This window comes from Acromyrmex echinatior, chromosome 2 (assembly GCF_024713525.1).
Source record: "Acromyrmex echinatior isolate Ae372 chromosome 2, ASM2471352v2, whole genome shotgun sequence".
Lineage (NCBI taxonomy): Eukaryota > Metazoa > Arthropoda > Insecta > Hymenoptera > Formicidae > Acromyrmex > Acromyrmex echinatior.
In genome coordinates, this window is record NC_141853.1 from 22,182,676 (window position 1) to 22,197,758 (window position 15,083).

At 32.8% G+C, this 15,083-nt stretch overlaps 1 protein-coding gene and 1 pseudogene across 11 annotated transcripts in view; one reads left to right on the forward strand and one right to left on the reverse strand.

The window, feature by feature from the left end:
* The window catches only part of beta-Spec (spectrin beta chain), a 42,156-nt gene extending 30,190 nt beyond the window's left edge, over window positions 1-11,966 (forward strand). Inside the window, exons 4-13 of one of the 10 annotated variants that reach the window (XM_087402654.1) lie at window positions 85-176; window positions 246-350; window positions 567-709; window positions 783-835; window positions 1,399-1,455; window positions 2,338-2,445; window positions 4,161-4,307; window positions 5,171-5,438; window positions 5,528-5,710; window positions 7,644-11,966. In XM_087402654.1, the coding sequence (XP_087258780.1) occupies window positions 85-176; window positions 246-350; window positions 567-709; window positions 783-835; window positions 1,399-1,455; window positions 2,338-2,445; window positions 4,161-4,307; window positions 5,171-5,438; window positions 5,528-5,710; window positions 7,644-7,647 (1,160 nt within the window). In that variant the 3' untranslated portion in view covers window positions 7,648-11,966. Of the gene's footprint in view, window positions 1-84; window positions 177-245; window positions 351-566; window positions 710-782; window positions 836-1,398; window positions 1,456-2,337; window positions 2,446-4,160; window positions 4,308-5,170; window positions 5,439-5,527; window positions 5,715-7,643 lie in introns of those variants that run through there. The other 9 variants (XM_087402655.1, XM_087402658.1, XM_087402659.1 and 6 more) reach the window with 9 other exon arrangements.
* Window positions 2,670-3,561, reverse strand: LOC105150969 (peroxiredoxin pseudogene; annotated as a pseudogene). Its single transcript, XR_015544278.1, has 2 exons — window positions 3,254-3,561; window positions 2,670-3,043 (listed from the first exon to the last, which is right to left on the reverse strand). The product of XR_015544278.1 is annotated as a peroxiredoxin pseudogene (transcript).
* Window positions 11,967-15,083: the final 3,117 nt, after the last annotated feature.

Consider the following 15,083-nt stretch of genomic DNA (forward strand, 5'->3'; position numbering starts at 1 on the left):
AAAAATGCATTTTGATCTTGTATACTTGTATGATATATTGTCTGTATGATATATTTAATACTCATTTATTTACGTTTGCTATAGTTTTGGAAGTTTATCAATTTGCTCGAGATGCGGCAGTTGCTGAAGCATGGTTAATTGCTCAAGAGCCATATCTTATGAGCCAGGAGCTTGGTGTAAGTAATTAAATTGCAAACACGAATTTTTAATTGAACGTTTTTTTTTTAAACTTATATTTTTCACAGCATACTATCGATGAAGTTGAAAATTTAATCAAGAAACACGAAGCTTTCGAAAAATCGGCAGCTGCACAAGAAGAAAGGTTTAGTGCCTTGCATCGACTTACTACTGTAAGTAGTTATACGGAAAATTTCTGACTGGATAGCATAATAGAAAAACTTGTAGAATACTTTCTGTTGTGTCATATGTCGTTTAAATAAGTAAATCTTCCACAGTAAAATGTACTGTCGTATTTCCATTATGTCAGAAATTAATACAATTTATAAGGTATAGAATATGATTTAGCATAAATATAGAAATAAATAATCTTCATATTTTTAATGCAGTTTGAATTGAAAGAGCTAAAGCGACGAGAGCAAGAAAGGGAAGAAGAAGAAAGACGCAGAAGGGAGGAGGCGGCAGCGGCAGAAGCTGCACGTTTGGCCAAGGCGACACCTGTTACTAGTCCAGATGAACCACCTAGCGATAGGTAATACAAATATTTTTGTAATCTGTGTCACAATATTATATACGATATTATGAATGAATGTTGTATATTACAGAGCTGAAACTGACGGGGCAACAAGCGGAGAACGTGGAGAAGATGAGGGACACGGTAATATAATTGCATATAATGGATATGTTTTGGGTTTTACTAATCGAATAATCTGTGACAACTTTTCTCGGTACTTACCGCATCTTCTAATTCTGTCTACGGTTTTGTATTCTATTTGAAGATGCTGATATAGAATAACCGGTATATAACACGCACATTATTTAGAATATAATGTTGAGTGCTTTTTTCTAATAGAATTGTATTTTCGAGTTTGTATGACTATTGATTTGGCGTGGTAATGATTGCGATTAGTAGTAATATTGTAAACCGAAAGAGAAAAAGCGGAATAAGAGTAACGTTTCATCTCTTCTCATGACTAATAATCGCGATGTAGAGTAAAATCTTGCTTTTGACGTAAAATTCAACTCTGATGATTTACGTATTATGAATATGGATTGTCTGGATAAGCATGTGACATCGCTAACAGCACGTTTATTTTTGCCTTTTCCCACCCAAACCTGCCGAAACTTATTCCGATCCGTATCGAATCCATCCTCCACGTCATCTCATTTTATCCAACCCCTAAATGCACCCTAATGCGGCACGGAATGCACAAACCACAGCAGCACATCGCAAGGCTTCTACACGTACACCACAGCCTCAAGACAAACCCAAGGAAGGTGAGTGTTACGCGATATGAAACTTGTCAAAGCGTGAGAACATCTTTCTAATTCCTCCGCAACTCTTTCGAAGCTACAATCTCAAGTGGATCATATCTTGTGTATAGGTTCACATAATTTCACAAACTGGTGATGGATGATCAAGTCACGTCTTCGTAGCAGTATTTAACGACAGCTTTGTTCTTCAGATTTCATGTTAGCATTAAGTCACACATCGCAATAATCTTACATTTTCCAGCATATTCGTAGCCACGTCGCACCTATCGCTTTCGCATAAATCACCATTTTATTAACTTTTTCTCTAGCAGGTGATGGCCCGTTATTCTACCAAAGATGTCTCTTCTGTCGTCTGACATCGATTATGTCACGAGAAAATAATTTATCAAACATTTTTGATATTTAACATGCACATGTGTAAAATCACATATAATAATTTGATACGATAAAATATCAAGCGAAATTCTAATAGTCACAATTTCTGGTCATACTAATCCATTGTGAACCATTTCATTCATCTGGTAGGTACATTTGTTAACTATACTATATTTCGTTCTCGTCTATCGTATGATTACGTTAAAATGTAATGCTTGAATATCTTATTGGAAGATAAGCACATTCGAAATCATCTCATTATTCTAAGTCTCTTAAGAAGCAAGAAATTGGGTTCTGTCCTTTATGTACGTGTTGTATAGGATTTACTTGAATATTCGGACGGTCATACCACTACGAAGAATTGAATTCGTGATTAACGTCGAGTTATGCTAATCATAGCAATCGAGTAATTGTTATTGGTATAACCGTGACGAATATATATCATGCATTTAACAAATGATGTATTATCCAAATAATGCATAGCATGATTTTGTGATTGGTGTGGTGTAGTGCATGCACAAAGACCTAGACAGCTGTCTTTCCGGGAAGGAGATGGGACTCAACCTGTCTCGCCAACATCTGTGAAAACTCCACCGCATGGTACTCGCACGCCAACAAGTAAGTGTTCGCAAATATTCAAATCTCAAGCTACATGTGTTAAAAAGTTAAACATTTATTAATATTTCCCGCCATTGATATTAGCTGCCATGATATTACCGTGAGTGATTGCTTCAATTCAATTAAAGTCTTGAATGATCATTCACTTTGATGTAAACCATATAATTAATGAAAGATTGCGTTCATCACAATTGAGGAATATAAGAATTGACACACAATCGAGATCAAGTCGTGCTGAAATAATCTTCTTCTCCTAAGGCGTTATTCGTCGGCATTGGTCCATAAGGACACAGACTGCCGTTTTTATCCACGAAACAACAAGCTTTTATAACTCGCAATACCTCATCCACTGATCGCGGTAGATCTTGGTCATTTATCGTCACGTGGCGTATAATTTGCTGTCTATCTATAATGAATAGAGCTCTATATGCATACCCTTGTTTCTCATTTAATACGCCGTAATCCCGCGCTATTTGATGACTCTTATCGGAGAGCAGTGGAATCTTCATTTCGCCCAAGCCTCCTTGTTTACGTGGGGTCATCACCCACGCGAAGTGCGAGAATTCAGAATCTGTTGAGACTGCTACTACCTCCGAGCCTAGTATAAAACGCAGGAATTAATGATAAGAGAAAAACATTATCACATAAGTATAAAAACTCGAAACAAAGCAGTTTGATAAGTAAAATAACTTCTTTATAAAATTTTGTTTCACGAATTTTTTTTTTTACGAATACTCTTTATTGACTCCGTTATTGAAAATTTTGTTTATACTGTCATTAAACGGGGAAGAAAAATATAACTTCGTACCAAGAGCTCGAAATTCAGCAATACGATCACTAAATTGGATAAGTTCGGTGGGGCACGTAAATGAGAAGTCGCATGGATAGAAGAGAAGTATCAGATATTTCCCCGCAAAATGCTCTGACAACAGTTCCTGCATCTTCAGATCGATTATTGCGACAGCCGACCAAGGTGGTGCGGGTCGTGACACTGCTGGTATTAGTTGCTGCATTAGCAGCGAACGCGGCGTTTCTGATCTTTCTGCACAACAAGAGTTCATCTCGTATAATTTTTTACACTTGAATGATAATATCAATTCTTTAAGATTAGGTATTCCACGCTCCTAAGCCGCAAATCATCTTGATCGCGGATATGTAAAACCATGGCGCATAAAACCGCCATGCACAAAACTTTTTACGATCGATTTGATTTTTGTTTCTCGTCAGACTTCATTCAGTGGCAAGTTTAAAAAAATAAACACACTTTGATTTCTCGTTTAAAAAAAAACTTTTGAAAACTATTGAAATATGTAATAAATATTTATATAAATATAAATTTATGAAATATATATTATGTATAATTATAAATCAAAATATTTATATTTATACATAAATATAATATATAAATATTTTTTTAATTAACGTAGCTGTTAATGTGATGCGATAAACACACGAAATATCTTCTACTTGTCACACATAGTTTGATAAGTGCATTGCTCATTTGGCATCTTATGCATGAGCATGTTGCATGTGTGTATTTTCGTATTACCATATATTCTCTGTAGTTAGAAAGCATGGAAAAAAAAGTAACGTGTAACACGTGGATGTAAGGACTATTAGCGGCAAATTGTTTACCTGATACAAATCTCTGCTACAAGCTAGGGTACAAAGTAAGTAAGCTAATGAACGTTATGTGTGTTGCGTACGTCGTAAAGCTCCGAAAGGAAGTGGCTCCGAGGCTGCAAGGCGTAAGGAACGAAGCCGCAGCAAGTCACCGTTCAGGAGTTTCCGCTGGAGAAAGTCTGCCAAGTCGCCAAGTTTAGATCGCAGTGGCGTGAGTGATGATGAGCACAGTATTCCTGGTAAGTGAATGAAAAAAAGAGACTTAAACAATCGACAGTAATTACACTTTAACGTTTGCTCGTTGGACGTCAAATTTCCTTTTTTTTTTCTTTTTTGTTACACACTTTTATCCCTTGTGTGATTATATTTCAACTTTGCTTTACATGCGTATATTTATAGTACGAAGTATAAAAACGGATGATCCAGACATGGATGATTGACATTTGAAAATAAATGATGTCATTACTAAAAAAAATCGAGAAACTATTATGAGTTCAATTCACGTTCGTGGAATTCTAAATTACTGTCAAAGTATTATTTAGATGGAAGTTGAGATTAAATGGAACCTGGCATTTAATCTCTTTACTAATCAACTATGTTTTGGTTACGTAGATTTTTAACAATCACTTTATTACCTGCTGTATATTCAAGAAGAGCTGCTACACAGTGATTATATGTTGTATGTATAATGGGAAAACACTCTTGGAACTAAATTATATCCTATCATTTATACGTTACGTCTAACAAATAAAGGAATGAGTAATCGGGGCTTGTTTTTGTCTAAGTGCTATTATAAGCATAAATATACAGTATATGTTGGTTGGGAAGTTCAAACGTTAAATAAATGCATTCTTTAAATTAGAATAATTGGTTCGAAAAAAATTGGTTCGAGAGAATTGTTATAACTGGGTATTCCATTGAATGAATGTTGCGACTAATCCCTCAAAATAATATCACTGATTATTTGCAGCTTCATCATCTACTCGAAGCAAGAGATGCAGGCGATTTCCCTCGTATAAATAATTCATAATTTATCCGAAATATATTTTAGTAAATTGCTCCTTATTAAGCGATGGATAGTAAAATCTATTATCTTTTCCAGAGCCACGAAGTCCGAGCGACGATGAGTTCGAGGGGCCGCTACAGCGGAAGCACGAGTGGGAAAGTACAACGAAGAAGGCGTCCAATCGCTCCTGGGACAAAGTATACATGGTCGTACGCGGGCAGAGCTTATTTGTATATAAAGATCAGAAGTCGTACAAAGCTTCGCCCGATCAATCGTACAAAGGAGAGGCTCCTCTTGATCTAAGAGGCGCGACTATTACTGTAGCGAGTGATTACACTAAGAAGAAACATGTCTTCCGAGTCAAGTCAGTGCTCGATATTATTATTATACATATATTTGCGTGTTCTGCGACATTGATGTAGATATCGATAAGTAAAGTATCTTTTTTTATAGGTCGCAAAGCGGATCCGACTTCCTGTTCCAGGCCAAAGACGATACCGAAATGAACGACTGGGTATCCGCATTAAATCAAGCGGCACAAGGAACATCAGGTGCAAGCACATCTAGGGCTCACACTTTGCCAGCCCCGACACAAGCCGAAACTAAGCGGCGTAGTTTCTTCACTCTCAAGAAAAAGTAAGTGTTCATTGGGAAATTTTGCTATTGCAATATCGTACACCAGAATTTTAAAATAATATTTGAACGCAAGAATTTTAAGCGAATAAATTGTGTAAAAATTTTACAATGTTGACAAATAAAATATTACTATCTTACGTCGTAATAAAATTTTAAATCTATGATGGACATCTGATAATGTTGCGAATATTTATATTACGAATTGTGTGAATTATTAAGTTTTGCAGCGTTTTAAGTCGAGACGTGTACTCTTGTATATAAGGTGTCTGTTAATTTGTTATTATCATTGCTTCATCCTTTCGAACACGTCCCGATGAAATTGATAGAGAATATTCTGTTAGCAATAAAAAAATACGCGTTTATCATCTTCCATCACTTTACTTCCCTTTAACAACATTCCTCATATTCTATTTTATAACATTAATTTTTCTTTTCGAAACAATCTTTCTTTTCTTATCGATTCATCTGTTTGAAATATTATTTCAATTCATCATTAAACGACACGAGCAATGTTTTACTTGATTATCGTAGAGAACATTCACGTTATCATTCTCGAGTGACAGACGATCATCTCGTAAAGCATAAGCTAATGATTCGCGAGAAGATGCGCGCCCTCACTTCACATCATATGAAATTCCATCCGTCGTTCCTATCGCATTCGATCATATTGCATTTATCATATTTTAGAAAAGCCAAAAAGTAGAAAGCGAAACCAATGAACGTATGAAACAGTACACAATTGGAACAACATTTAGAAATGCGGTGAGTCGCACACACAATCCTCTAGATCATTCTACCGTCGTACACTATTGCACGATTATAATCGATCATCATTCCAATTTTTTTCTTTTTTTATTTGGTCTTTCGTTATTATTAGCTTCTGAAAATACAACAGGAATGTTCTTCCAATTGTGAATGCGGAATGATTACATAAAAATTCTCTGAAACGAGAGGATTTGGATGAGTGTAGAGCTTTCTGTATTTCGCCAGCAAATTTTGCCACAAAGTGCTTAAGCGATACACTACAAGAATAATCATAATTGGAGAGATTCTATGTTGATGTAAATTTCTGCAGAGAGTCTACCATCTAAAGATTCTCGTGTAATGGCGGATATGTAAAACGCAATTGTTCTCTACACCGCATCGTTCGACATCTACGTAAATAGGTGCTTTTTAATATGCATATATATATATATCTATCCGCTTTCATTTTGAATACTTTTTTTATTTCGCATAAGATAGTGTGTTATGTAGATACTCAGATTATTGTGTATCATTGTCAAGTTCTATATTGTAGCAATGTTCGATCACCCGCTTCTGACATCGTCATTATTCTTCACGCTTTTCTGCTATCAGAATATTCCCAGGAACTTTTATCGTAGAGGTAATCGTCCGATCGTCCGCGTGTCTACTTTCAGACACATGCGAGACACATATTTTATAATATGTGGCTTTTTAAAGACGGAATATTTGCTATTTTTATATATTAGTTATAAGTGATATATAATTGTTTATGATGCGTTGAAATTCTTATATACTAGCATTCTTCTTATGTAACATATGTATTCCACAAATAATAGTGTATAAATGCATAAGCTGCAATAATTGAAAGTAGAAAAAGTATAACGAATTTTTTTTTCAAGTCTTGGGCGATGACTTATTGTCAATTATTGTGATTTATCTTAATTTAAATTTTTGCTAATATTAAACTTTATTTAACGCAACTCATTAAATATCTTGAAAAATTGTAAAATGCATTTTAATGATTTGTTTAAGGATTTTAATTTCCTATAGTATATCCTTTCTCTTATAAGCTCGTCGTCGTATATATAATTGAACTAAATTGTAATACAAGAACAATAATTTGAAGTGACTGTTATTGGTTATCATAATGATAAAATGATTATCACCTTTCACGTTTACTAATTTTCAGCTAAACTGGAGCAGTGAAGTACGGTGTAAAGCCGCTCGTAATGCGTCTGCACAACATCGTGTTTATCAGAAATGTTTCGTCGCTCTACATGGTTAAAGCAACGCTAATATAAAATTAGAAGACATGGCCACGGTGTAATGAAATGAATTGAAGGACGGATTGAACGCGGGTCTTTGAAAACGCCTACTTTCGAAGAACGGAGATATTTAACGGTTATATGTTGATATTTACAAGTGTAGGCTATTGAAAGTCTAATTAAATTTAGTTCTTCAATGAATTTTGGACACTTTGCAATATTGCTAGTTGAAGAACAAGCGACATTTTTCATGTCCCACGTTAGCGTGATCAGACTTTTAACACCGGATTTAATTCTATTACATTTTGCGTATATATTGTCACGCATTAAGATGCACGATCATTTCTTTGTCGCGGAAATAGTGAAATAAATGTCTTCTTTGTGGTACAAAGTATTTTATAAGTTGCTGTGATGTTTTTACATTCAGCAATCTTTTAAGAATGTAATTCGATAGAAGACGGATTCGATCTTGTTGTGTCTGTAAAGAACGTGGATTGGAGGAGATATATCTTGGTCCATGATTTATGATGATTTTTATAGTCTATATTCTATATGATGAGTTCTGATTTTTAACGTCTTTTAATGCATTTTATCGCATTTCATGCGAGTTTTCGCGTTACAGAGTAGATATAATCTCCGACAATATACTAAAAGGAGGGTGAGAACGATTCCAGCCGTGCTGATCGCTTAGGATATATCGCTTTCATTATCATATTATCGCACTGCAGTATTTTACTTGACTTTTTTTCCTGCAAACGTATCTGTTTGCGTTCGGATGACTGCCATATATTTTAAGAGCCACACTAACTTGGGACATAATATTATATAATTAGCTTTTAACAAATTGTTAAATATGCAGCGCCCTAAGGGAATATCACATTGAAGAATTATAAAGAAAATGTAACGCTAACAAGAGAGAGTTTCCTCCCTTCCCTTATCCCTTCCCCCTTACACGATTCCATATATCACACAATTCTGCAAGAGTATTTAAAATCTTTGGACTCGCGTAAATGATACAGTTTGTATTAAGTGAGCGCTTACGGTAAATTATTATAGCCGTGTTATATCATTGTTGCGAATCACTTGTATATCTCACTTGATTCCGACTCGACATTTGGCGTGACATGTGGACTATACTATTACTCTTTTGTAATTGTTAATTTTCTTTTTTAATATTTATCACGCTCATCTTGTTTTTTTTCTTTTTAGAGTATAAAGATTCTTTATTGGGAAGTTCTGAGAACTTCTTCGCTTTGGGAAAATTTTTAATTTAGTACACTTCGTAGGAACTATAATAATTTTTGGTAACGTGCAAGAAAAATTACATTTTATTCGTTTCTCGACTCGATGCGACTCGATCAATCAATCGATCCGGTGTGTACTTTGATCTTTCGAAACGTAATCTGCGATAGTCTCCTCAATTTTATGACTCATGTCGAATATTTGAGATATTTAAGTTCATATAGTAAAATTGTATTGTTAGCTAAGCTTACTAAAAGATTTGTATATACTATACACACACACAACACACACACATACACACACGCACAGACACACATACATTATGTCCGTCATAAGAATAATTCTAATCAAAACAATCGTACACCCGCTTTTATAATTTCATGCATGTGCATTTACAATTAGCCAAGAACGTTGAATATCAGAGTCGCATTGCTAAGCAAACAACATTTGGTATGTCATAGCTATGTGTTTTATATAAATATATCTCTATAAATATATAAATACAGAATGATGAAGAGCATTAAATTATAAGAAATAAAAATTATTATAATAGATAATATATATATATATATATAAAATAATTGTCGAATTTTTGACATGGTGATTCTTTTCGTTTTAAAACGAAACCTGTCCTCCATATGTTCTTAACAAGAAAAACGCGTAGTATTTTCAAGATAATTATATTATCAGTGATTATTAGCAAGATTAAATAAAAATTTCTTCGAGCATTCACGTAACGGGATTGCTTTAAAACGAAAAGAATGTGCAATATGCATCATTAAATATTCGCTTAAATTAAATGTTTGGTTGTATATTTCAGATTGTTATTCTTTCGATATGTTAAAATGCATTTGTGGCACAATATCTTTCTTCAGCGAAAAAAGTACTATACTCATTTCCTTCATAGCTAACGTTATATCGTATTATTGGCTTTACTAGTTTCATCTTCGCTTGTAAAACAGATTTGATACTCTCGCTTCATTCCTATCATTGTCATCGTGCGAGACACGAAAATGTAATTGTACGCGCCGATTACTTTACTCTCAAACTTCGTTAAGGTCAACGTGTAATTTTTTAATGTGCCTTTTTACAGCTTCGTTGAGAAATAAAATGCGATCAAATATCAAGCGTGATTGGTCCTAGCAAAAAGACCATATAATAAGGATTCGGCAGGCACGAGCAAACGCTCGTGAATCCAAAAAGTGAATCACGCAGTCGTCTCGTGAACATTTGTTCTCTTCCCAATTCTTTCTATAATATTTTTTGCGAGCTAATCGCTTTCAGTTATGATCCAGATTAAGCGAATGAACACGAATGAATAAGGGAGATCTAATTTCAAATCCTGGCTGAGATGATGTCGATAAATTCTCTACAGTATTTTGAAGATACTCATTAGCAACAGCAATATTAAATTATATATCAATTTAATTTGTAATATTTATACGTACTCCAGTTTCAGCTTATAGAACTATATTTCAAAACCAACAAATAATCGGTAGTTTAAACTGGAAGAAAATTTATGTAATATTATAAAAATGGTAATATTACATTATATTATAAAAAGTTACACAAAAATATTATTAGGCATCTATTTTGAATATTATCTTCTTTACTTATTTGTTAAACGAACGAATTTATTCCCACCGCGGCGTCATTCGCACGGCTGATTCAGACAAGCTGTTTGTTCGCATTCGGTCGATCTGGATCCCGCTCTTTCCGAATGGTTTGCCAAGATACGCGACTACAATAGTCGGTGCGTGACAACTCTCGGCTACAAAGTTGCATTTGCGAAATTGGTTCACGTTAAATGTCAAACGCGGGAGCACGTGTTGGCATGTGACAGCGCGAACACAGCACGCGGTATATCTATTTGCGACGGTATCGATTTCTGCACGACGTGCGAAGCTGAGAGGCTTTAGAAAAAAAAAACTACGCCGCACAATAACTTTCGCCCTAGTTACGTCTACCGCGAATTATCGAATTATCGGGAATAAGGCCCCGTAGACACAATAAAAGACACAGGCAATAGAAACGAGGAATAACACAAACAAAATTCAACCTTCCAGAAATTGCTGCGCGTTGATACGTAATTTCTGGTACATTGAAATATATTGCCTGTGTTTTCTATTCTTACACTGAAAAAAAAAATGATTTGATTGTATTAACTAGAAGTAGCAAACAAAACGAATTCTGATCATATTAATCAGAATTCTGTTGTAATTGAATTTCTGATTATCTCGATTAGAATAATTGATAGACTTATTACATTTTTCTATCAGAATTAACAAATCTTTTTTCAGTATATTGTCTGTGCTTTTTATTGTGTCTGAATCTTAAAAATGCACTCGTGGAAACAATTCTCGCGCTTCCCCAAAATATGAAAATCCGCCAATTTTTTGTATGAGAGGGAATATACGAACAAACGCAAGTTAATTTTTTATAAAAAAAGAGACTGATAAACGTAATCATGACGCGATAATGCTTGTTGCTTTCTCATTTAATCAATTGTTTATCTCGGGGTGAGTAAGGTAAGATATCGTTCTCAAATGAAGTGCTCCACAAAGGAATCATTTCAGAAAGGAAATTGATCTTTGTTTTATGAAATATGAAACGTTCTGTAGCGTTTTAATACAACTAAATGGAAGATTCTTGTTGCAACGGAGACGAAACGGCAACGTATGCAGAATTGTTGCAGAAGTATTATATTCTCTTCAGTCGACAGATAAAGGCAATAAGAGTAATTAAGCCAACATGCAGATGTCAATACGCAAGCGATATGCAAAAAAAAATATATATATATAATAGAGATAATCCGGTAATACGCGCTTTAAAGTTATGTTGAATGTTTCGGCCCCTAGTGTTGGAATCTTCCGTAATGATGAATCTGAAAATCAGAATTTAAATATCGCTATATACATATAAAGTCAAGCAAATATAAAAAATCGTGATATATGCAGTCAGAATTTACATTGTCGTTACATCAATAAAGATAAATCCAAAATAAACATTGAATTTTTTTTATTATACTATTAGTAACTTTATTAATTTTATTATTTATTAGTATCATTTTTAAGCAAAAAATTTTGGCTAATTTTAAAAAGAGAAGAAATTAATAGACTAAAACTGTTATTTTTGATCCCCAATTTCTGTTAGAAAATATCTTAACTATAATTTCATATAGTACGAAAAGAATCTGCAGTATCGTACATAATACAGTATAAAAATGCACATGATATAAAAAAGGAATGTTAGATTGCTATTTTGACCTTACATGAATTATATGTCTAAAGCAGGCTTTGTGCCATTTTTCGCATTTTTAGAATAGATAGTTTCTGGTGAAATATATTAAAAACCAAGTCTGCCAAGATATTAATACTCGATAATAATTAATAACAATCAGTGATATTGAGAATTCTGGGCCACGAAATGTCGTCTAATATTATATCCGTGCAACACAATACAGCTATTCTTTTCATATACTTTTCAATTGAATTTCCTGTATATTTCAATCATTCTTTAGTTGAAACTAATTTCGGCCTTTATTAAGGTCTTCCTCAATCAATGATGAAAATTAAATTCTCTCAAAGAAAGAAAGAATAAATATTAGTTTTATTTTAAAAGAATATATCTGTAATGTATTCGTATATTACGTTTATTACATCCGCTTAAACAATTATACTAAATTATGTTTTAAAAGAAGAAAAGCTCGTCATTTTACAAAAAATACATTGCAGCATCTCTTTTACGGAATTGCTATATTTCTACCTTCAAAGCTCAAACTAACAGTGATATTACATCAATATAATTTTTTATTCAACACTGGAACTGTTACATACTACATTTATTTTGTTGAATGGAAAATTATAATATTGATGTAATGTTACTGTTAGTTTGTGTTCTATGGATATATATTAACAATAAATAAACGATTCGATTTATTTAGTATCAGTTTTTAGCAAAAAGTTTTGACTAATTTTAAAAGGAGAAGAAATTAATAGACTGAATCTATATATGTCCTATATTTTTATCTTCTAAAGAAAACTGATTTCGTTACAAATTAAAGTTGTCATTCTATACATCAATTCGCGCGAAGAAGCTTTTTTAAAATATTTCTCAAGCCAATTATATATTTTCAGATCAAATCACGTATAAAGTAATCTTTTGATGTCGTCCAATAAGAGACATTTTATCTTGACATCCGTAACCAGTTTAATAGTCTTTTTATGATAAAAATGAGAAGTCAATAGTCTGCAGCGACGATTAATTAAGCTCCTTAACAATTAAGTTAGCGTTGGATGTGATAAATTTCATCCAGTTTGAACGCGCGTAATCAGAGTTTGAATAAAAGCTTTGATTTTCCCCCAACATTTTCGGAGTCTGGATCACATCGAACATTTTGCGGCGGGAGCTTCTACGTGGACGCGCCAATAATGTCATTCCAACTAGGAAGCAAGAGTGAGAAAGAGAGCGAATGTCATTATCTAATATACTTTTATTATTGTATCTGCGCGTCATCATTAAAACCACTCTCTGAACCTGACAGGCGATCCTTCCATCCGTCGTCTATCTGCCAAGGATGAGAATCTTTTTCGTTGTTTTTTTATTCTCGTTATCAATCGTTATTGATCTGATAATTTACCGAGTAGTATATATGTCGACTTTATGTACGTTTCTTAAACAATTACATCAGATACGTCATAGTGAAATTTTTTTTTTAAATTTTGTATCTATTTTCAGAACTATAAAAAATTCTTGTATAATTTTACAATTTTTTAAAAACTTTTAGAATACAAATTAGAATACTTCAAAAATACTGAAATTTACATTTTTTTTTCTAGAATCCTTTATATGTGTAAATTCTGACATATTTTGAAATATTCTCTATTATATTCTAATTCTTATTCTATAATTTTCAAAGAAAATTTATAAAATCTGAAGAATAAGTTTAAGTATTTTCGAAATTCTTCATTATAAAATATATAAAAACTTTTTTAAATATTATAAGTTATTTTTTCACCAGGACGTTTAGGAAACATAAAACATATGTGAATTAATGTATGTTATATTTAGATAAATATATCTTTATGGACACAATGTGCCACTATGTGAGCATATCCCTACCTCGTAAAAAGGAGGGATTCAGATAGGAAGACCTTGGTATTCGCAAACAGTTATTATATTCTTGGTAAATCGAGATGTTAAAGTTGAGTATTTTTACTTTTCATTTCGTATTCAAATAATTGCACGCAAATTTATATTTATCAAATGACGTTAATAAGTAGACGCTTAGTCATATTTTATTGTGCAAAAAATGGAATTACTTGCTCTTTTTAACTATCTTAATTACATTATTATTTTTATAAATAAGTCATTGCGTTGTCAAAAAAAGCCCAAATAATTAGCAAATTATTTCTTTGCTCATCATTATTTCTTTCGACATCCAATTATGGTGCTAATTCGTCGAAGGAAAATTTGATTTGTAATACAACAAATTTTTTCTCTTTTCAAAACTTTATGTAACAAATTTTATGTAGCAAATTTTATGTAATAATTTAATTCTTAATAATTATTATTATATAGAGAAATCGCCAAATACAAATAAATAAATGAAATGAATTAATTTTTTGCAAAATCGAAAACGAGCAATTTTAATAAAACATTAAATATAGAATGGTAAAAAATTACTCCTTTTTCTGCGATCGATTCTTCTCTCTTTTATATGGAATATAAATTTCGCGTAAATATTTTATGAATTTTTATTATGTGTACATAATAAAAGATATATTAAAAATGAGTACATTCAACGTCAAAGAGAGTTCGCGTATTAAAACGAGAATCACGATGATTTTTTTTTATTTGAAGAATATAAAATGATTCTCCTAAAAATGCTCAATATTAATATACTTTGTGCATATTATTGGAAACTTCCTTTGAAACAATTCAAAGCAATCTCGAGGCTGAATATGTAGCCTTCAGACGATCAATAATATTATGTAATATGATTGATTCATCAGAGATTCAGAGGTCACTTTACAGCAGGAACAAAATCTTATACTGCCTTCATTCGTATATAATTTTCTTCGTAAACAAAATACAATTATTTCTAAGAATTCGAAGAATTA